Source organism: Carettochelys insculpta, chromosome 7, assembly GCF_033958435.1.
Source record: "Carettochelys insculpta isolate YL-2023 chromosome 7, ASM3395843v1, whole genome shotgun sequence".
Lineage (NCBI taxonomy): Eukaryota > Metazoa > Chordata > Testudines > Carettochelyidae > Carettochelys > Carettochelys insculpta.
Window position 1 is genome coordinate 30,580,156 of NC_134143.1, and position 22,110 is coordinate 30,602,265.

Consider the following 22,110-nt stretch of genomic DNA (forward strand, 5'->3'; position numbering starts at 1 on the left):
GCATAAATCATACATTTTGTCATATCAAGCAGCTGAAGTTGATGTGTAATTGTTGATGAGGGTGGGAGGGGGCACAATTTAAAGGTTCTGCTGATATGCATCAGAAATCAGGGCAAGGCATAAAAGTCCTGGCAGAAATCTTGGTGGGGAGACACAATTCCACATTGTTGTGTCTTTCACCCCCATCATGCATCGCCACTGCAAGGAGCACAAAGGGAGAATAATGTTCTGCAAGTTGGAAATTGTCTAAGGAATAACTAGGGGCCAGAGTGAGTGTGAGGGCTTACTGAGAAGAGCCCCAGGGAAGTGTACACCGGAAAGAGTGTGACACATCTAAGAAATGTGGGTTTGCCTCTAAAACTGGCATGCTCACCAGAAGAAACAAACACCCTATATTCCAACAGCTTCACGTAACTTTCTAAGTGACTTAAAGTTCATTGCAGCAGCTTATGTTTGTCGCATTTTTGTGGACGTCTGTCAAATGCCACACAAGATGAGGCTGGGTTAAGCAGAGAACTCTGCATAGTAACTGGATTGTTAAGTGGTAAAAATTCCTGAATGGACCAATACACATCATTTTTTTTTCTTCACCTTGGCAGTAAGCCAAGTGCTTACTATTAGACAATAAAGTGTGTACCAGGGGAAGGGAGGGACTGGTGGGGAGAGAGAGAGAGAGAGAGAGAGACTGAAGTTTAATCATTGAACCAACCAAACTGATTGGATTTAGTCCTGGACTTGATTTCCCTGGCACTCTAGTGTCTCACTTGGGGAAATGGCTTTGCTGAAGTATTTTAAACTCTTAGTTCATGAATAAGGTCTGCCACTTTGGAATCAATTATTCACAGCAACACTTTCATTTCTGGATCACCAATACGCTTAAGGAAGATGTTTGCTGTGCATTTATTAGCTTTTTATTGTACAAAACTAAAAGAAGATCAAATAAAAAAGGTAAGGTGCTTTTTTGTTTGCCAGTAAGATTGACAGGGGTTAGAGGAGAGCAGAGCATATTTCAGTGTATGAGTAACAATGAGTGAGCATGGTGTGTCGTCTGCTCTTGGCAAGGAGGTGGAGATCAAAAGGTTGGTAAATCTTTGGACTTCAAAATAGTCCTCTCTTTATTTCGTCTTTAGACCTGATAAACTTAAAACTCAAGGAAACAAAGCTATTCACATAGTGAGTGTGTTAGTAATCTTCAGTGAGAGAAGACTGCAATGTTGGCTCTGAGGCTTCCTTTTAAAGTTAATGAAGTGTTTTCCAGCACATGCTCCAGCGGAGGATAGTATGAGAAGCTTTCACATTTTCCTGGTTGCATTGGCACTTGGGTTTAGATGGTGAAGTTGAAGTTTTTGAAACTGAGGAGGGGTTTCAGAGTTCACTGAGATGACACCCGTTGTCCTTGATGGGCTTTGGATCGGGCTCAGGGGAATTTGGAGATGCAAACGCCTTTTCGTTTTAATTGGCAGGGTTTCTTTTTTCTTGTTTTTTGTTTGTGTCTAGATCCATAGTTCTCAACCTGTTTGTTGTTATGGGCCACAGGTTGAGAACCACAGTGAGGTTCTGCCCTCCCCACCTCCGGAATAGGGCCAGGAGCAGAGCCCTGAGTGCTGGGCTGGGGAGCCAGAGCCCCCATATGGGACCACGCAGATGGACCCTGGGCCCTGCAGCAGGCCCAGGTGGCTGGAGCTGGGATGCCATGATTTTGAGCCTCCACTGCTGGGCCAGGCAGCTTTCAGCCAGATTCAAACCCGCTATCCAGTCTAAGTAGACCTGGATGTTGCAGTGTGGGGAAGGGAAGCTAGCAGGTGACCCATGTGCTGGACTAGGTGTCTGGATTCTGGAACCCAGCTGTGTGGGGCTGGACGGCTAATGGGGCGTGGAGTCTGGTGGCTGGCATCCAGCTCCTGCTATGCCATGCTAGATAGCTGGACTGCAGGATCTCATCATAAAGGTCTGGGCAGCCAGCAGCTGGACGTGGAACCTGCAGCATGGGGCCAGACAATGGACCACATGATCTGGCAGTGAACTCACACCCAGAATTGTCTAGAACTTCTAGTTGGCTTTGAACATCTTGGACAAGTTGATTATTTTGAATTAAAATATTAAAATTCAAGTCCAAGACAAACCAGACTTTAAGCTTCTTAGGTGAGAACAAACTAATGGTGCTCTGCCTGGGGCACACAACATGTAGCCACGTGGCACCATACTCGTATGTAGGCTCATGGTAATGTAGCATAAAAGCCTTGTACCTAATGCCTTGTGTCTTCTGCATTTCTATCAATCGCCCCACCCACCTCACCAATTTCCTGCCTTCTGATCTAACACTGGGTGGCCACTTGTCTCTGGCCAAGGGGGTCTACACTTGACTCCCTGTGGGGTCCTGTCATTGCCATTCTTTAATGAGCTGGAAGAATGGATGTTAAGATACACAAACAAAGCAGAAGCAAAAGTAGGCTGTGTTAAGCAAAACAGCAAGAGAAAATGAGCCCAGATCCCTTGAGTGATGTAAGCGTCACCACTGGGTTAGTCCAGCAATAGAATAAGGTTGGACCCTCCCCACCCCAAAAAACCAGAGTGCCTTACGCTGGAAGGGCTTGCTGGGTTGTTCTGTTGATGTCCTTCCTAAGAAAGAGGTGGTGTGTGGACATCACAATGGGTAATATGCTGTCCCTTTATCCTAACAAGCAGCTTTCCCTTTGATTTCCCCCTTGGTCTGTGATAAGCCTCCAGTTGTGGTCCCATGTAAACAGCAATGTTTTTTCATGATCATAACTAAGAAAGTGAGCAGCAACACGCGGAACAGCACCTTTCCTGGAATTATGCTAGGGCATTATTGAGGCTTATTGATGTAGAAATTTAACAGAAAAGCCACTGTGGGGTTTCTTGGAAGGACATTATTTAACAAAGTCAAAAAAAACAAAACAAAAAAAAAAAACCTTTGCTGCAATCAAGATCTCCCTAAAGGCAAAACACTCGCCATTTGGAAGTACTTTTATGGTGTCCGGAGATAAGCAGTCTCTGGTACAACTGATCTTTCAGTAACCAAAGAAGTGGGGAGACTACATCAGAGGCAAGGAAACTATCCCTGGCTTCTCTACTATTTTAGTGAAAAGATTTTAATGTGTGAATGCCCTAGAGCCCTGCTCAGCTCACCACAGCTACAGTGTCACTTTCTTAGGCAAGACGCTGACCACAAGAACTGTGTTGGTCTGATGGGATGAGAGGGAGCTGGTTAGATAGAATTTTACTGGGCTACTATGGAGGTTTTCCTGATCTTATGAAAGTCCCTATCTTTATAGTCAAACAATTTAAGGGTATGACCTTGCTGTGGGTGTAAAGCAGTTTAGGAATCACAGGAGGCTGGCTTGGTCTTTCTGGAATGTTTTGTTTTGAAGGGCTCTCTTATCTGAAGTGCAGAAGTTCCTAATGGATTTATACTTGTCCACAGCCTTCAGCTAAACAAGGGGGGTGATTGTCCAAAGTGAGCCTGAGAAAATGCTAGCAGAATACAAATTGAGCCTAACGTGTGTACACACCCACCCACCACTTAATCTGTTTTTTTTCCCTCAAGGAAGCAGATGATCAGGAGTAAATCTCTGCAAAAGAAGAGGAACTTTTTGATCACTATTTAGATAGTCCTCTCAGACTTAGCTGCTCTGAAGGAAAGTGTGTGTGTGTACACACATGACAGAGAGAGGAAAGAGGCATGTGTCTTAATACTTTCAATATAATTTTTTTCAGAAGTCTCAAGTTAGATGATACATTTCTCCGTTATCCCCAGGGTCCTGGCTGCATCTGAAAGACTGGCCTGTTTCTTATCTGGGTTGTCGTGTATGTGCTTTGATTAATGTTGGCTCATTGGTTTTAAATGGGACCATGAACGAGTAATTACTTTTCAGACATGGCCTATAAAAATATAGCTATCGGTGTTAAAATAGGCCAATTTACTCCTTTCCTTGCCCTCATTTAACTGAAACTGCCCGTGTGACTCCCGTTACTTTACCAACATGATTTCCTAGCACTCCCCAGGCTCCACTGTTGGACACCTTTTACGGTCAATGGCCAGGAAGCATCAGACAGCTGAAGTAGGACGGCAGCTTAAAACAGATAACCCTTAAGACCCAAAAGAAATGAATCTTTGGATCCCTATGATCCTGATCCTCTGAGGGGCAGAACCCGCTCAGCTCCCACTGACTCACTGCTGCCCATTGCAGGTGTCATTCAACACCTCACAGCACTGGGTACTGTTTAGATATGCTGCCATCAGTAAGGATGAGATGGCATTGAGGTACAACCCACCTGTACTGCTCTCAGTAGCTCAGCTGTGGTACGAAAATATCTAACTTAGCAGGGTACAGCAGAAATGAATGCTGGGGCGGGAGAAGGCTTAGCACACTGATTGGTTGACTCTTCAAAAGAGCCTGGAGAGTAAGTGATCACCTTCCCTGTGAAGGAGGCTCCTCTTGCTGAGGTGAGGACTGTGGTGATGTCCAAGGGGCAGGGAGCTTGATCGCTTCCAGTCTTGCTGTGCCCTTTCAATGTATAGGTGGTCAGACTGGTGTGTGTAATACTGTGCCATCCTTCTGCACAGGCGCAGAAACCGTGGGGTACACCTACGCTACCCAGTAGATCAGCCTGGTCAGGGTTGAGCTTCTGGGGTTTGATTTCATGCGCCTAGTAGCCATGTGTAAAATCAAACTGTTTGGTGTTGTCTGTTGATCCCTGTATGCCTCCATCTAGCGAGGAATCCAGGAGGTCAATGGGGGAGCAGCTCCCACTGACCTTCCTCAATGAGGGCAGCCAGGTAAATCAAGCATAGATAAATTGATTCCAGCTACGCAATTGCCATAGCTGGAACTGCATATCTGCAACTGACTCTAAGGTCTAGTGTAAACCTAGTCATGGTGCCAGCACCAGCTTAGTTAACAAACCATCAACTCCAGTAGAACTGGGAGGCACGGGGGGTACTGCAAAAGAAGGGCCTCTACCTAAACAAATGATAGATTCTTCCTTTGCTGTGTTAATACAACCAGTGTGAGCCCCCAGGTGAGATGCTTATAATTTTGGTCTGTGTGACTAGTTCTAATTTCACCCCAGCTAACAGGAGTGCAGAGGGATGCAGGCCTTAACCTGGAGGGGTGGCAGGTCTGGCTGTGTGGCATGTGATGAGCAACCAGAGGGGATGAATGGAATGAGAACACTAACTGGGACAAGAGCAGATAGAGGGGCCAGGAATAGTGGGGTCTACCTCTCCTATTCGAACCATCCATTATGCCGAATACTAGGGTCTTGATTTTTCGTTCGTTGTTCATTCTGCAAATATGTCCAAATAGTTGTAGCTTCCGTTTTATAGCCGCCTGCAGCTGGTTCTCTTTTGGCTGTACCTTCTTCTATAATTCCTCATTGGTGACCATCTGCATCCATCCTATTCTCAGAATATTTCTATAACAACTCCTCTCGAAAGCCAATATTCTTCTTTTTGAATCTTTTGTTATCATCCATGTCTCACATCCGTACAACGTGCTGCTGAATACACACGTATTCAAGATGCTCAGCTTTGTTCTTAAGCTAATTGCTTTGCTTTTCCAGATCTTATTCATCACCTTCAAACTCGCTCTTGCTTTCGCTGTTCTAGTTGCTGTTTCCTTCTTACAGTCTAGATCATACGTTATGTTGCTCCCCAGATATGTGAACTTCTCTACATTTTCAAGTTCAATACATCAACACTGATCTTCCTTCCTATTTCCTTATCTTCAAATACCATTGTTTTTGTTTTATCGATGTTCATAATCAGTCCGTACCGCTTCCCTTCTTCGTTTAACACCTGCACCATTTTTGCTAGCTTCTCCTCATCTTAACTATATCATCCGCGAACCTCAAGTTAATTCTTTTCCCGTGCACAGATATCCCTTCTATCTACCTCTGCCTTGATTTTGTCCATCGCTCTCTCCAGATGTGCGATGAAGATACTTTGCCATTTATTGAAAATGATCAGGCGGGTAGTTTTTTTTTCTTTGCAATTATAGCATCAGGAGCCACAAAGGAGTCCTTAAACAACCACAGGTCACAGACCCCTGCCTGAGTCTCTGGGATGCGGTCAAATATGAGGAGTGAGAGGTTCAGTCTGTGGGAAGAATGTTACCCTAATTTACACTAAAGACCACCCCATGATTATGCTAATTTTTTATTAAATGTTACTGTTGAATTAAAGGAAAAAGGGGAACTAGTTTTCAAGCACACGCCCACACACACTCGTACCCTCCTGCACTCATACACTTACACAGGGAATCTCAGGCAGGTGAAGAGTTCCATAGGGACAGGAGAAGCGGCCAAGGCATAGCTGGTCCAGTGAGTCTGGCTGTAGTCATGAATCTGGGGCATGGGCTCATTGTACGACCCACCCCCCACTTGTCAGCTCTCTCTCGCCAGTGTAGTATTCAGGAGCAGTCAGTACCATCCATCCCGGGGAGAGATCAGGGCCGGAGCCGTAGGCCTCCTCTTGCCGCCCCAGACTAACTCCTGCAGAGTGGTGATGGCAAGAACTCCCTATAGCTTTGCATCCGTCTTTTTGTATGTTTCAGTTCTCTTGTCCTGGTGCACTGCCCGGGGACCCTGTATGACCATGAGTCATCAGCTAGCAGCAGATGGGACTTTGATCTTCTCTTGATGAGGTTTTTTCTCTTTCTTGGGTGGACTCTTTCATAGGCTCAGCTATTATTCTCTGGCCATCAAAGTGCTGCTGGCAGCTGATTAACCGGACAGGCTGGCTTCAGGGACCGATTCCTTTGCACACAACACCACACTCACACTTTCCTCACAGAGCTCATAGCCTATCAGTAAGAGAAAATTGAGTGGGGGACAGCTGTCTTCCTGCAGATACACTACACTGCTACAAAGACATGTGACTGTGGAATAAACCTTGAATTTTTATTGTTCCACAGAGTTGTGGGGGAGTCAAAAGAAAAACTTCCCACCAGAGCCAGAGGGTGGGTGGGGGAGTCAGGAGAGGCTGCCACTGGCTTCGTGCTTAGGGTGGCCCCACTGCAGCCAGCCCAGCCAGCCTATGGATAGGATGGTGCCCCATATTGATGCTAGCTGCTATGGGGATTACTTGGGTGGGGCCTGGCATAGGGCAGCAACAGGGATTGGGCACCCCGTACTCCCTGTGGTGGCGGGAGCTGCAGGAAGCAGAGCAATCCAGCAGCCTGCTCCGCTTTACTGCTGGCTCCCAGCTGGGTTGCTCTGCTTCACCACAGCCACAGGCAGCAGAGTGTCTGGCCCCCACACAGAGAGCTGTGAAATGGACGTGGCAGTCACCTGGCCCCTGGAAGAGAGTATTTCTGAGCTGCCTCTTGTTGGTCACACCTATGGAGCACTGGTCAGGTTGCTGGTTGTGGCATTCTGCCATTGTCTGCTGGGTTAGACAGCATGTCTCAGTCAATGTGGATGTGAAGTCTGAGCCTCCCCTTTTTTCAGCCCATGTCACCTGACTGGGGACACGATCACACCTTCCATTGTGAAGCCTTAGCCCTAAAATATTTCTAATACAGGTGTAGAGCCAATAGCTATGACTTTACAAACAAACATGGCACAGATATACAAATAGCATAAACCGATTCAGGGCATTACCTGCCTTCATTGGACAGCTCATTTGGCCCACGTGGCCCAGGATTTGGTGCAAACTTAATACAGTGGACACAGAAATGGTTTTATAATTATTGTAAAAATCCAGGAACATCACACCTCCTCACACATAATATTCTGAATGTCCTGCTTTAGGTCGACAGGTTCCTTTATCACATGCGTCTTTCTGATGATGTATTACTCGATGTGATGACTCGGTTCCAAGCAGAGATGGTGAAGGGCCTGGAAAGAGATGCACACCCAACCGCTGCTGTAAAAATGCTGCCAACTTTTGTACGGTCAATTCCTGATGGGTCCGGTGAGTAGCCTGGAGCATTATTCCTTTTTCCTTGGTTTAAGGACTGGATGGATTGCAATGAAATATGTTAAGGCAGCTAGGATTGGCATTGGAAGCTGTGTAACAGTCTCAAGTTGTGTGGGTGGCTGGGTACCCTCCCAGAGTGTTCCCTTGAGACCTAGGATGGCCCTGCAGGTACTTTGTCATCAGTTTTCTAGCTAGGTTCTTTGCAATAGTTACTTCTCAGACCAGAATCTTTACAGAAAGAGTTCCTTCTGCAGGATTTTTTTTTTTACTCAGTCTTTTATCAACTCCAGTTCCTTTGGCCCCAAAGTCCCAACCCTTTGCCTCGCAGGTTCAGGAGTCCAACAGTTCTCATCTCAGAGGCAGGTGTGAAAGTCCAAGAGAGTCCCACACCTTCACACAGGAGTTCTGGGGCCCAATGGCTTTTGGTGCTTCTGAGGTTCTCTTGGGTTTTTCCTGAGCGCCTTTGAGGTGTTCCCTGTTCTCAGAACTTGCTGCCTCCTCTGGTGTTTTTCTCTCTCACCAGCCAGGCTCCTCCCTCTTTTTATCCCAGTTGGCGGTGATTTATCTTTCACAATTGGGGCTGAGGCCTCTCTCCCCTTGGGTGTCAGTCATGCTGTAACAAGCTGCTCCTTGCTCTAAGCACAACTCAGCTCAGCTGCTGTGGGAGCTGTGCAGGAACATTCTAATGTTCCCTTGGTTTCAAGGGGATGTTGATATTCAGCTGCACTACAGCAGGGACAGTAGAAAACTGGAGACTAATATTAACTTGCCAAATGCCCTTCCAGAGTGGTTGTCATTCATGGCGAAGACAATTGTGGCTCTTTAACAAAACCATCTAAATGCCAAATACTTTTCAGATACAATGTGCCATCAGATGTCACAAACATATTCTATGTCTCTATGCAAGTGTTCTTGCTTTTCTGAGGATAATGCTTAGCTAGTTATATAACCTTGATTTTTATTGAACACGAAAATGCTACGCTATTCTTAGCCATTGGTGCAAAGCTGAGCTCAAATCAGCACTGGATCTGGGATTAAATAGGTGAAGGGTCTCTCTACAGTGCAGTAACATCAGTGCAAAACCAAGTTTTTTTTCTGAGGATGTGTATAACTTCAGGCAAACAGCTGCTTTCCCTCCTGAGCTGGATCTACAAGAAAAAATAATTAAGTTAATGGAAGCCAGAATGGTGGAATATAATGAGGCTCAAGTCTTGTGAGTGGCTATGTGCAGAACGCATTAGAACGCTGAATTGTGTTGACTGGTGTTTGAAATTTGATTAGGAATATTGTTCTGAGTGTTAGCTTGCCAATGTGACCTAAGAATCTCTAAGTTTGCCCCCAGCCTTGGACTACAGATATTAAGAGCTGAAAGAGCTCCATGTCTCGAGGTATGTCTCGGGACCCACAGCAATCAAATGATTTTTATTAGAACTGGTATTAAGATCTCACACAGTCAAATGCCAAAAGCGATGAAAACATAACAGATTTGATTCCCCTGGTCAGTTATGTAAATGCAGCCTGAGTATACAGTTGCAAATGCCTAGTATAACACCATACTCAAGCTCCCTCCTGAGGAGTTGAAGGACCAGCCTCACTCAACTGGTGGGGAGAGGAAAGTATTATAGGACAAGAAACTTAAAGATTTAAAAGTACTAGTACCGGTAAGAGAGTCTGAGTAAGGAAAACTCTTTCTCTGAGAAAGAAAATCTTTACTTTGAGGAAGAGGAATCTGCTGTAAAACTATCGGCCCTGAGGCGTTAGGCTTTCTGAGTCACTCTGACCAGCTTCCCAAAACCAAAACCAGACTTCTGCACCCTGAGATTTTTGAAGGTTTGCACATTTGATCGGAGGATTAAACTATGACATCCCATTGAATATGCATAAGATGTCACTTCATGCCCTGGTGAACTATCTCTTGAAATGGGCATCTCTAGCTAGAATGCTAAGAAGTACCACATGGTAACCCTTGCCCCTACGGTAGAGCAGGACACCCGGTCTGACAGGGCCACTGTATTTTTTTGGTACCTTCAGATATCACACAAGATAATGTTGCATTCTATGTCAGCACATGGGTCTATTTGTTCTTCACCAGCTGTCGAAATTTCTAGCCCTTCCAACTCATACTCCCACTTACCTAAATATAAAAACATGCTAAAGCTAAATTCTTACAGAATGTGATCCCCTATATGCCTGTTGCATTACTGCTAAAAAAAAAGAATAAAACAGTGGAAGATTTAAGAAAATAGATAGGGATGAGTATATGCTGACAAACTATAAATCAAATATATATAAAATTTTCTAGCAATGGCAGGTGACCGCCAGTAGGGCCAGATTCAGTTCCTGGGGGATTCAGTCAATAATGCAACCAAACTGGCTCGAGCCCCCACCTAGTAACCTGCTGGGTGCCTATAAAGGCAGTTTTTCCCCTCTCACAAGCACAGAGTCTGAGATGGAAACAGCTTGTTTAATAACAGTAGCCTGACATAAATGTACACAGTGACACATGTAGTATTCCTAAACAGAGGAAAGGAAAACCCCATTAAGCAAGGCACTGAGCTAAGTCCCTTGCTTAAAGCTCTTTATCCGCAAGTCCCCACTTATCGCATGTACTTCTGCCTCAACTCTCCACTCAGCACGGTCTGATCCATATGAACCCTGAGCTCACAGGCACATCAGCATGGAGTCTCTTTCCACACAGGGGCAGGATCAGCTCCCAGCCGCTTGCCTGCTGCATGTCACCAGCCGCTTCCACTGGTTGCCCCTGCCAGCTGCTTGCCCACTGTGCTCCACTGGTCGCCTCTGCCAGCCGCTTGTCTGCCTGACCAGCAACACCAGTCATAGGATCCAGTGTGGGGGAACCCTGCAGCAGCGTGGCTTGAAGCTGGCTGGGCTGCTTAGCCCTGGACGGCAGTGCTAGCTGCAGGATCCGAAGTGGGGGACCCTGCAGCAGTGTGGTGGGAGCCAGCTGGGGTGCAGAGCCCTAACCAGCTCTCAGCTGCAAATGGCTCATTAAGAGCCCAGTCATTGCCCCTTAGAAAACCTAAATGCAACCCAAATTTGGGTCCCAACAACCCACAGGTTGAGAATCCCTGACCTAATGTAAACAACTCGTTGTACAGTCACAAATTAAGCTGTCACCCACTGTAGGAACTGTGGAATACCACCAATGCTTGAAATTGTAGTGGGGATACAGAACAGTTATCACCGCTGTGTAAGATGTGGCTCACACAGGGCTCCCCTCAGCAGAGCACTGTAGAGTGGAAGCGGGGAAGGGATACTGGTTGAACCAGCTGGCTGGGAGCCTGGAGTGATGGGGGTGATTTGGGGCTGAGGGGGGTTTAAGTTGGAGGGTGCGTTTTTTCCCAGGGGAGAACCTTATTCCCCTCCCGCATTTTGAATTGCCTTGGGTCATAAGGTCATCCTGAATTGTCAAAATGGGTTCCTCTCTCAAAAAGATTGGGAAATAACTGCAATAGGTGAACACCAGTGCTTTTTTCCTGCTACCCAGCAGGTCTTGTAAACAAATCAATTATTTACATGTACACTTGCTGAACTCCCCCCATTTCCATGTAAATGATCAGTAAAGAACACATTCTTCAAATTCCTTCAGCTTGTGCTTCCACATTCTGTGTGTGTGTGTGTGTGTGTGTGAGAGAGAGAGAGAGAGAGAGAGAGATCCTAATAGGCTACAATGGGCATAGGTTTGGAGTGAACCCCAGTGCAGGACTGGAGCCTTCGTATTAAATTCCAGCTATTGTACTGAATCTCTAGTAACTCCCATCTACCTCATGGATCCATGATTTCCTGACAGGGCTACCTAGTCCTTTCTCAATTTGGGTCCCCAGAGGGGCTTCTGTACTTCTGTTTATTTGTAAAAATCTGTGTCTACATTTTGAAAATTATATAACAGAGAAGGAGTTTTACCCAATACAATCTAACTATTCTGTCAGGAAAGTGCTTGTTAGATCTGATTGAATTAACCCTTATTTCTACCAATAGTAATAATTCAGCCAGACACTACCAAACAGACTGACTGAGGGAGTGATTTGTGCTGAATGAGGATTCAGCTGACCAGCAGTGGGGCCAACTGCTACTGCAGGCCTGGCTGAGGTGGGAGGCAGCCTGGCTCCAGGCCACGGGAAGGGGCAGGGCCAATGGCAGAAGAGGTGGGGCCTAGGCAGGGAGCCCTCCCCAGCCATGCAGAATGGCAGAGCTGTGCTACCGCAGCACTTCCAGGGCAACTGTCCCTTTTGCCCCTCTGCCCCCCACTCCACATTTGCAGGCCAGCCAGCCAGCAAGCCAAAGGAGACTGAGCCCATGGAAGTGGAGTGGGCCACTGCCTGGTGGAGCAAGGGACCCTCCAAGCGCTCCCCAGTCAGTTCAATGTCTCCTGCTTGCACATCCTGATGAGACTCCATTATACAGCGAGCACATTAAAGATATTTATTTTCCCGTAGGTACTGGGCTAAACAAAAGGGGAAATCTCTCCCCTATGCAGGCATATTTCTCAACCTGCCAATGCAGCACTCCATGTGTGACTACAGCCTCATAGCCAGGGTGCCTTTGTGGTGTCTGCTTATGATTTTGCCCTTGAAGGGCTCCTGGCATGGACTCCACACACTTTTTATGAGGTCAGAATATCCCTCTGTGAGGCCTGTGTTTGGTCACAGAAATGAACACAAAATCCCAAGTTAATGTCCCATAAACAAACATTTATCTTTCTACTCCCAAGCCTCCCTGGCTGGAGAGCTTTCACTTCCTTGCCTGCTTAGGGTCTCTTCTGCATTAGTTGGAGGCTTCCAGTCCTGCTGGGCTGGAGTTTTAGAGTATGTCTCCTCAGCAATTAAACATCTGCAGCTGGCCCAACTTAACTAACTCAGGCCCACAGGGCCTGGGCTTTGGGATTATTTAACTGTGGTATAGATGTTCAGGTCTGGGCTGGAGCTAGAGCTCTGGCAGAGCTCTGATACCAGTCTGCCCTTGAATGGCTGCCCCACGACCCCAGGGTAGCTGACCTTGTCCAGCCACAGGTGTTTCATTGCTGCGTAGACATACCCTCAGTCTAGAATCCCAGATCAGCTGACTTCTCACAGTGTCTCTTCTCACTGAGCCTCTCTCCATATGTCATCCAGCTGTTCTTTATAATAAATCACCCCAGCCCTCTTATGCGGGGCTCATCCTTTAATTGGGATTATTTTAGCCCCATGCTTTCCAACCCAAGAGCAAGTCACCCAGTTCCAGACCCAAAATTTGGGGGAACAAATTACTCATGCAGGACATTTAAAATGATGGGGGGGGCTGTCTCCCTTTGGTGTGAATAACCCTTCTTCCCGCCTCACTCCCATTGCTCTCTGTATTTGATGATTGATAATTTTCAACACTAAAAGTTGAGATAGCAAATTTGTAGGGAACTGAGGTAACCGTTGAGTTAGGATCAGTGCTGCCTCTTGAAATGAGGGACATATAGTTTATATACTTACGTAGGTACATAACTCTCTTAGGTCACCCTGCTGGAAATTTGAGTACGTTCTGTATCCCTATCACAAAAACAGAAAAGTAAATGATGGGGTAAGTCCCATTATACCGTAGCTTTTCACAGCTTTCAAATGACACTCAGCCTGGACTGAAACTCGGAAGTGGCTTCAGTAGACATCTGATTTCAACAATTGTCTCATTATTGTTTCACAACTTCACTTGTCTCAAAGCCAGTCCTGGGCAGTTTCTTCTGGCAGATAACAGTTTCTCTCTCTCTCTGGGGTCAAAGACTCATTGATATGCCATCATGTGACATACCTTACCCTTCAAATTAGGTCTTGTGTAATGCTGCTTATGCACACTTCCTGAATTCTCTATTGATTACTGGAGAAGAGCCGCTTTCTCTGGAGACAAAACTGATCCTGAGTATCTGAAAATTTAAACAAATTCCAAGTTTGCTGTTAACTTTCAGACTATCCGCACTTTGAGCTTCACTCTTTGAAATCTCATTTAACCGAGTGCTTTTCATTTTTGTCATTCAGCTATTAATTTTCTAACTAGTGCTATAGTTTACTGACTTATATAGTCTAATTATTTCCTGCATGAGATCAGCTCATAAAATTACTGATGTATATTTCCGGGTGGGTTTTCAAGGTCAGAGCCAGTAAAATCGGCCATGGAGTTTAGATCATGTACAGCTACACCAACTCCTGTGGGTGTGAGAATGAGAGAAGCAGGTAGAGAGCAGAATTTTTTTTTTTTAATTTAACTTTAAATTTTTTTTGATGAAGAGTGTTGCCAGTGTGAATTTTGGCCACTCTAGCTGTATGATGGCTCCATGATAGGGCCAAATTTAACTTCTAAGTGCCTCCAAAAAAAACTTACTCTACAATATTAAATGCATTTTTAAAGTATTAGTTTTATTGAAATTTCCTGTAAGAAGGCTCTGAGCAGTGGGAAGTTCTTGGAGAAAATTTGTTACTGAGATAGAGTGCTGCATGCAGAGCAGATGGGCAAGCTGATTCTTCTTCTCGCCCCCTGCCCACCTTCCCGGATATGTCCACACTGCACTGGGAGTGAACCTCCAGCCCTGGTTGATGGACTCATGCTGGTGGGGTTTGAGCTAAAACCAGCAGCTCAGGCTCTCAAGCCAAGAGGGGCTTAAGTGAGCAACCCTTGCACACACAGCCCACCCCCCACCATATGGCCCTGTATGTAGTTTCAGAAGAAAGTAAGAAGTAAGGGAAAGGAGAATAAACAAAAGAAAGGGAAACGGTAAAAAATAAAAATAAAATGCTGAATGTCAAACACGCACACAAGCAATTTCTCCTACATCTCCTTTTGGACTATGTCAGCTTGCATCAAATTCCAAGAGAGAACAGCATCCCCACCTCTATACTCCACACTCGGGCTCCAATTCAGGAATACATTTAACCAGATGTCCAAGATGAAGCATGTATTAGGCCTGTTGATTGTTCAGTAGGACTGCGTTTCAATATGGCCAAAAGTTCTTCCCAACACACTCTACAATATCCCTTATTTTAATTGCAGTATTTAGTGTAGAGCTAAAGATTTTCCTGCTCCTAGTCCTTTAACGACTGGCAACAATTCTGTTTCCAGTGATTTAAAAAGCACATTCATTATCCTGAGCATTTACCTTAAATATGTCTTCAGGTCATGCTTTATATTGCTGCAATAGTAAGTAACCTTTATTATTTTTCTTTCAGAAAAGGGAGAATTTCTTGCTCTAGATCTTGGTGGCTCCAGGTTTCGAGTCTTAAAAGTGAAAGTGTCCGAAGATGGGAAGCAGACTGTTCAAATGGAGAGCAAGTTCTACCCAACCCCAAAAGAGATCACACGCGGGAATGGAACAGAAGTATGTGGCACGTTGTCCTCTGCGGAACTGCTGTCTGTGTTGAACATAACTGAAGCTATTGACCTGTCTTGATCTTTTTTCTTTCTTACAGCTATTTGACTATGTCGCTGATTGTCTGGCAGATTTCATGGAGACCAAAAACATAAAACATAAGAAATTCCCTCTCGGTTTTACATTTTCTTTTCCTTGCATACAGACTAAATTAGACGAGGTAAGATTAACAGAAAAAATTATTGGTACCTACGCTGTAGTAGTAGCCGCAAAATACCCAGCATTTTTGAAAGGATTGTTGAAATATGGCAGCATACGAAATGGTAACCTTTGGAGGAAGACAAATATTCTATATTCATAGTTCAACCTAGTTTCAAATCACACATAACACTCTGCATAGTGTTATAAACCTCCAAGAGGAAGACGTGGGAATCACAATCATGTGCTAAGGTAGAGCTCAAGGATTAGTCATCATATTTCAGTACAACTGGAGCTTGAAGCTGAAGCTCTCTTTTGGGTATCAAGACAGGATTTAAATAATCTACTCAGCTGATAGAAAATACTACATGGATTTCAAAAGACATGTTTTGGTGCTATAAAGCAGGTTTATATTATAATGCTTCTTGGTTGGTATATTTATAGTAGACTTAAAACATGGGGGCACATGGCTGAAATAATCAGGTAGCATATAGAGGGTAGGAGCAGAAGCTGCAAGGACTATCATTATTTAACTGCCGGTTTTTGGCCACCTCTCCAACAATAGTAACAGTTAGTGTATTAGGCCCTGATACTGCAAAGGTTATGCGCGTGCTTCACTTTAAATGGGTGAATAGGCCCACAGAGGTCTGAAGCAGTACCTATGCTGAAAATGAAGCATGTGCGTAACTGTTAACAAGATCAGGGTCCTATTTTGGGCAACTTCTGTCATATTTTTGGTGATGGCTGTAGCTGAAACTGTCTGGTTTGCTCCAAATCCCGGTGTTGTTGATCGCCAGTGGGCGGTTCCGCTACTTTTGCTCAAATTCTTACTTGTGAAGCAGCGGCAGTGAAATTCTCCAAAAGCCAGAGAATAGAATATTCTCTCTTCTCTGCTACCTCTGCGTTTATTAATGTTAAACTTTATTTTTAAATGTGTAACATAGATTGAATGTTTTTAAAGGGTGTGCTGCTTTCCTGGACAAAAAACTTTAAGGTCCGAGGAGTGCAGGAGACAGATGCGGTCAGTTCTCTACGTCATGCCCTCAGGAAGCATAAGGCAAGTTTTAGAGTGAAAAGTCTGAATAATAACTAGAATAAAATAATTTCCCACTTTAGAATTACTCTATCGCTGATAATGCAGGATAGCGTACATAACTTTACAGTCTCATGCTTGACTTTGCTGTACCTGCAGTAAAAAGTACTAACTATGGGACTATTGATTAGATTTTAAAATTAGTGCTGAAACAATTAAAATATAATGTTAGCTTTCTCTGTACATATTCAGTGATACTTTAAGAAGGTAATTTCCTTTACACTTCTCTACCTGTGCAACATTTAAAAATATGAAAATTTGTATGTGTATTGATCTCCTTTTATCATATATTGTATTTCACTGTTTCTAACGTGGCAAAATAAAACCCCAGTTCTGTTTTTGTTGTCTCTCTCTCTCTGTATTAATCTTACTGATATCAGCAGAAATCTGTGCAGCTCTGACATGAATGTTTATCCCTTAGGGCCAGGGAGTGCAAAGTGTGGGGCAGGCTTCATTGGAGGACATGAAATTTTGTAAGGGAGGCACAATGTGATTGGCTGCTGGGTCTCAGGCTCATCCTTCTCATTAATAATGTTCACATTTATATACCGATTAATAAAACTTTTACATTCTACACACTTATCTTACATGTGTTGAAAGACGGCTTTTTATATGAATTTAACTACAATTTCCTTTGGTTTAGATTACGTTAGACGGGTGGGGGAGGCCCTGCAAACTGCAGGGATGAAAAGTGGGTCCTGATGCATCAAGTTTGCTCACTCCTGGCTAAGGGTCCTGAGTCTGGTGCACTTATTTAGGTTATTTAGCTCTGTTTTCTCCCAAATTTCTTTTGACTCCAGTGGAACTATGCAAGAAATAAGGTGCATGAATACACCTTCATATGAGTAAAGGGACCTGAATCTTGCTCTGAGGTCATGACTGTACTAGCAAACTTAGTTGAAATTAAGCCCTAGTGCAGCCCAGGCCTGAGTGACTTGCCGGGTGATCTCTGGTGCCATCACATGAACATCGGCACTTTTGTTTTTCTTTCATGTCTTGGCAAAGTACTGGTGGATTGGAGGGAGTGGGAAAACAAATGAAGATTCTGGCCCTGATTCAACAAAGCACTTACACATGTGCTTAAGTCCATCCTAATTAAGCATATGCTTAAATCCCATTGAGGTAAATTACTCTTAGTCACACTGTTACACTGGTTCCTCTAAAAATTAGTCAAAGTTGTGTCTAAACACTGTTACTTAAATATAAGGCTGGGTGTAAATGTTTCTCTAAACACTCAAGGTCTTTATTCTCTTAGGATGTTGATGTAGATGTTTTGGCACTGGTAAATGATACAGTGGGAACAATGATGACCTGTGGATATGATGATCAGCGCTGTGAAGTTGGTGTCATAATAGGTAATTTTTATTTTATTGAAGCAGAGCCGCAAAAGAAGCTGATGATTTTAGAAAATCTGGGGGATGGATGCAATTTTGACTTCCCAGTTCAAAAATAAACTATTTGAAAACGAAAAGCATAAAAGGCTGGATTTGCTGGAATGTAAACATTCCAGGGGCACTACGAGCATATCCAAAATTTTACAGATGCAAGAAGATTGGCTTGTTAAAGCTGTTGTGAAAAGAAAATAGTCCTAAATCAATAAAATTAGTGTTGTCAAATTAGATGCAAGATCTATGCTTTAAATAGAAGCTACTTGGCATATTTTATTTTAAATGGAATCTTTTACAAGTGATCACTACTTAAATGCTTCTACTTACTCCAGTTCTAACACAAATGTTTGTCTGTCTCTTCCCCCTTTATTACCTTTCTTCTAGTGACTTCTTCTGACTACACTTTGGGGCAAGATAGTTGCTCATAAAATTTTAATATGTTAAATGTATTTAGGTCTGTTAAACAAAAATAAGAGGAGAAGACATTCCCAAGTCCTGAAACACAGGCGAGCTTTTGGGATCAGGCTCACAGTGAATAGCTTTTTTTTGCTTGCTGTTTGAAAAACTCATTTCACTACAGTCAGTATTTTCAAGCCTTTTAATGACAGCAACAATCTTGCTTGAAAGTGACATTGTTTATGGTTCCTACTGTAAGGAAGTGAGTGATCCATAACGGTAAAGGAATTTGCAGCCTGTCTATATACAGGTTTATCTAGAAATAAATGAGTTTGTTTCAGTGCAATATTTTCCAGAGATTCTGACCTGAAAATAAATAATTCTGCTAATGAGCTAAAAGATCCATGTTTGTTTTGTCTAGACGAAAACTTCATCTTACCTTTCCCAACAAGAATGAGACACGCTTTTCATAACATGTCTGCTCCACATTTTCCCAATTCTCTCTTTTACAGTATCATACTTAAGTGAATATGAAATAGCACAAAAATTTTGAATGACTCTTGTATTCAGCACCTTTCATTCATGACGTCCTCAGGTCCCTTCCAGTTCTATGAGATGTGTATCTCCACATTATATTATTCACTATTTCGTTGATATTCAATGGTTATTTAACAGGCTTCAAACACAGAAAGTTTTGTATAGCATAACATGCAACTTAATAAAAGTATATTTTCTGGTAAAGAAAGCACTGAATCTAATTCTAAAATGTATTTCAATTAATTCTTCATTTGTAAATTTGTTTCTTTCTGATGCACCCAGGAACTGGCACAAACGCCTGCTACATGGAAGAAATGAGTAACATTGATCTGGTGGAAGGTGATGAGGGGAGGATGTGCATTAACACTGAGTGGGGCGCCTTTGGAGATGATGGATCACTGGAGGATCTCAGGACTGAATTTGACCGGGAGATTGACTTGGGATCTGTCAATCCTGGAAAGCAATTGTAAGTATTGTTCCTCATTCATTTACTAACATGAGACTCCCTGTGACAGTCTCAGCATGTGGTGTCTGTTTACAGAGCATACATGGAACTATAGTGCCCTTGGGTATGGAAATAGGGTTAGGTGAACAGTTCTGCCATGACAAAAGCTGGCTTAAGCCTCCATCCATCCATCCCCAAAGTGTTTTGGGACCAGTTCAGTTAAGATCTTCCTCTTTTCTGTAACATATTGTTTGATGTTGGAATCTCTTATCAGCAAGGTATATTTAGTTTGGTCATTAGAAAAACTTCCTAACTCTCAGGGTGCTAAAGCACTGGAATAAATTGCCTAGGAACATTGTAAAATCTCCACAGCTGGAGATTTTTAAGAGCAGGTTAGACGTACACCTGTCAGGAGTGGTCTAGATGGGTATCGGTTGTGTTGTTAGTGCAGGGAAATGGACTTGATGACCTCTTGAGGTTTATTCCAGTTCTGTGATTCTATGATTCTAAGAAATCTCTCGTGTTATCACAGTTAAATTCCTGCAGTATTATTTGTTAACACATTGGAAATTAACTGCTTCATGTTTAATGTGTTTTCAATTACTATTAATAGCCATTTTTAAAATACAGATGGTTGTTGATACCTATTTTTATGTAGGTTTAATTTCTCTCTCTCTCTGTGTCTCTTTGCGGTCACTTATATTTTATCTTCTGAACATATAGCAGTACTGGTGATCTGTAGACAGAATTAGATTCATTTAGGCATCTTGGTAATTTTGTATGTAAGCACAGCCATACTGGGTCTAGTCCAGTATGCTGTCTTCTGACAGTGGCCAGTGCCAGATGCTTCAGAGTGAATTAATAGAGCAGGGCAATTACTGAGTGATCCATCTGCTCTTGTCCACTAGGAGTCTCTGGCTATTGGAAGTTTAGGGACACCATGAGCATAAGGTTGCATTCTTGACCATCTTGGCTGATAGCTGTTGATGGACCTACTATTCAGGAAAATACCTAATTCCTTTTTAATCCAGTTATAGTTTTGTCAATGAATTCCACAGGTAGACTGTGCAGTGTGTAAAGAAATACTTCCTTATATTTGTTTTAAACCCGCCACCTATTGATGTCATCAGGTATCTCTTAGTCCCTGGAACTCATGGCAAAACTAAATATTATCATACCCCCCCTTCTCTTTTCTAAAATGAACAGTCCCAGCCTTTTAAATCTCTCCTCTTATGGAAGCTGTTACAGACTTCAAACCACTTTTGGTGCCCTTTTCTGTGTGTGTGGTTTTTTTTTTTAATTTTAATGTATCTTTTTTTGAGATTGAGTGAGCAGAATTGCATTTAGTATTCAGAGTGTGGGTGTACCATGGATTTTTACAGTACCCTTATTCTATTTTCTGCTATCTATCCCTTTCCTGATGGTTCCTAATGCTCTGTTAGCTTTTATGACTGACACTCTACACTGAGCAGAAGTTGTCAGAGAACTTTTCATGATGACATGCCAATATCATTCCTGAGTGTAACCATTTCTTGTATTCACTAACAGGTTTGAAAAGATGATTAGTGGCTTGTATTTAGGAGAACTTGTAAGACTCATTCTTCTAAAAATGGCAAAGAAAGGCCTGCTCTTCAATGGCAAGATCTCAACTGCTCTGCGTACTAAGGACAAGATTGAGACATATCATGTAGCTGCTATGGAAAAGTAAGAGCTTTACAAGTACTGTTCAGTAAGTGATTTTTTGGCCTTCCCATAAGTGCAACTAGTTTTCTCCCGTTCCATAGTAATATGTCAATATTTGAAATTGATTCTTGATATTGATCCTGGATTGAAGATCGGGGGAGGCGTTGTCCTCCAGCTCAAATGCTGAGTTGCTATCAGCAAGACAGAAGCAACTCTCTCTTCTAGCCTCAGAACAGAACATTTAATGGATTGATCAACGACTGAATGGAGCCACCAGAAATCCTCCTTCACTTGGGGTTCCGGTTCAAAATCAGACACCTGGTCTCTGAACTCGGGCTGTCTCTCTTCCAGCCTTGGTTCCCTCTGGCCAGAACTGGCTGCCCTCCAAAAAGGGATGGGCCTCTAGTCATCAGATAGTAGAGAACCCACTCTCCGCACCATTGTCCAAATCCCATCTGAGAGGGGAGGTCACTGGTCTTCTGCAACAAACTCGCTCTCCTGCCACCCTTGTTAAATATGCAGCCTGAAGGGGAACCAAGGTACACAGTATTCGTGCAAAACACTCAAACTCCTCTACTTCGACACAATCCCCAAAGCGTTCACCTGACTTCCCATGCAGCTGTTACTGCTTCATTATGTTCAGGAAGGGTGGAGGGATTTAAGTTATTTATGGCAGACAGACCTGCTCCCTTCTACCTGTGTTGCATGTGGGCAGGGAAGGAATGGGATAAGCAGTGGCTAGAGCATTGGCCTGCTAAACTAAGCATTGTGAGTTCAATCCCTGAGCGGGCTATTTAGGGATCTGGGGCAAATAGATTAAAATAAAAGGGGTGGTGCTTGGTCCTGCCAAGAGGGCAGGGGACTGGACTCAGTGACACCCTAAGGTCCTTTCCAGTTCTCTGGGATGTGTGTAAGGTGGCTGGCTTTTTAAAAGACTGCAGTGTTGTAGATCTGGTTGGAAATTTGTCTTTGGGGTGCAGTGCGCCCTTTAAGTTTTTCCATTCATAGGCTGAATATATTTTGTTATGCGTGCCACGGCATGTGCAGAGGTACACCCCCAACAGAAACACATGCTTCCACTGT

At 43.7% G+C, this 22,110-nt stretch overlaps 1 protein-coding gene across 1 annotated transcript in view; it reads left to right on the forward strand.

Moving 5' to 3' along the window:
• The first annotated feature begins 816 nt into the window (after positions 1 to 816).
• The window catches only part of LOC142016089 (hexokinase HKDC1), a 45,506-nt gene continuing 24,212 nt past the window's right edge, over positions 817 to 22,110 (forward strand). Inside the window, exons 1-8 of the mRNA XM_075000243.1 lie at positions 817 to 948; positions 7,777 to 7,939; positions 15,148 to 15,296; positions 15,388 to 15,507; positions 16,447 to 16,542; positions 17,834 to 17,933; positions 19,182 to 19,365; positions 20,893 to 21,048. Of these exons, the coding sequence (XP_074856344.1) occupies positions 886 to 948; positions 7,777 to 7,939; positions 15,148 to 15,296; positions 15,388 to 15,507; positions 16,447 to 16,542; positions 17,834 to 17,933; positions 19,182 to 19,365; positions 20,893 to 21,048 (1,031 nt within the window). The 5' untranslated portion in view covers positions 817 to 885. The remainder of the gene's footprint in view (positions 949 to 7,776; positions 7,940 to 15,147; positions 15,297 to 15,387; positions 15,508 to 16,446; positions 16,543 to 17,833; positions 17,934 to 19,181; positions 19,366 to 20,892; positions 21,049 to 22,110) is intronic.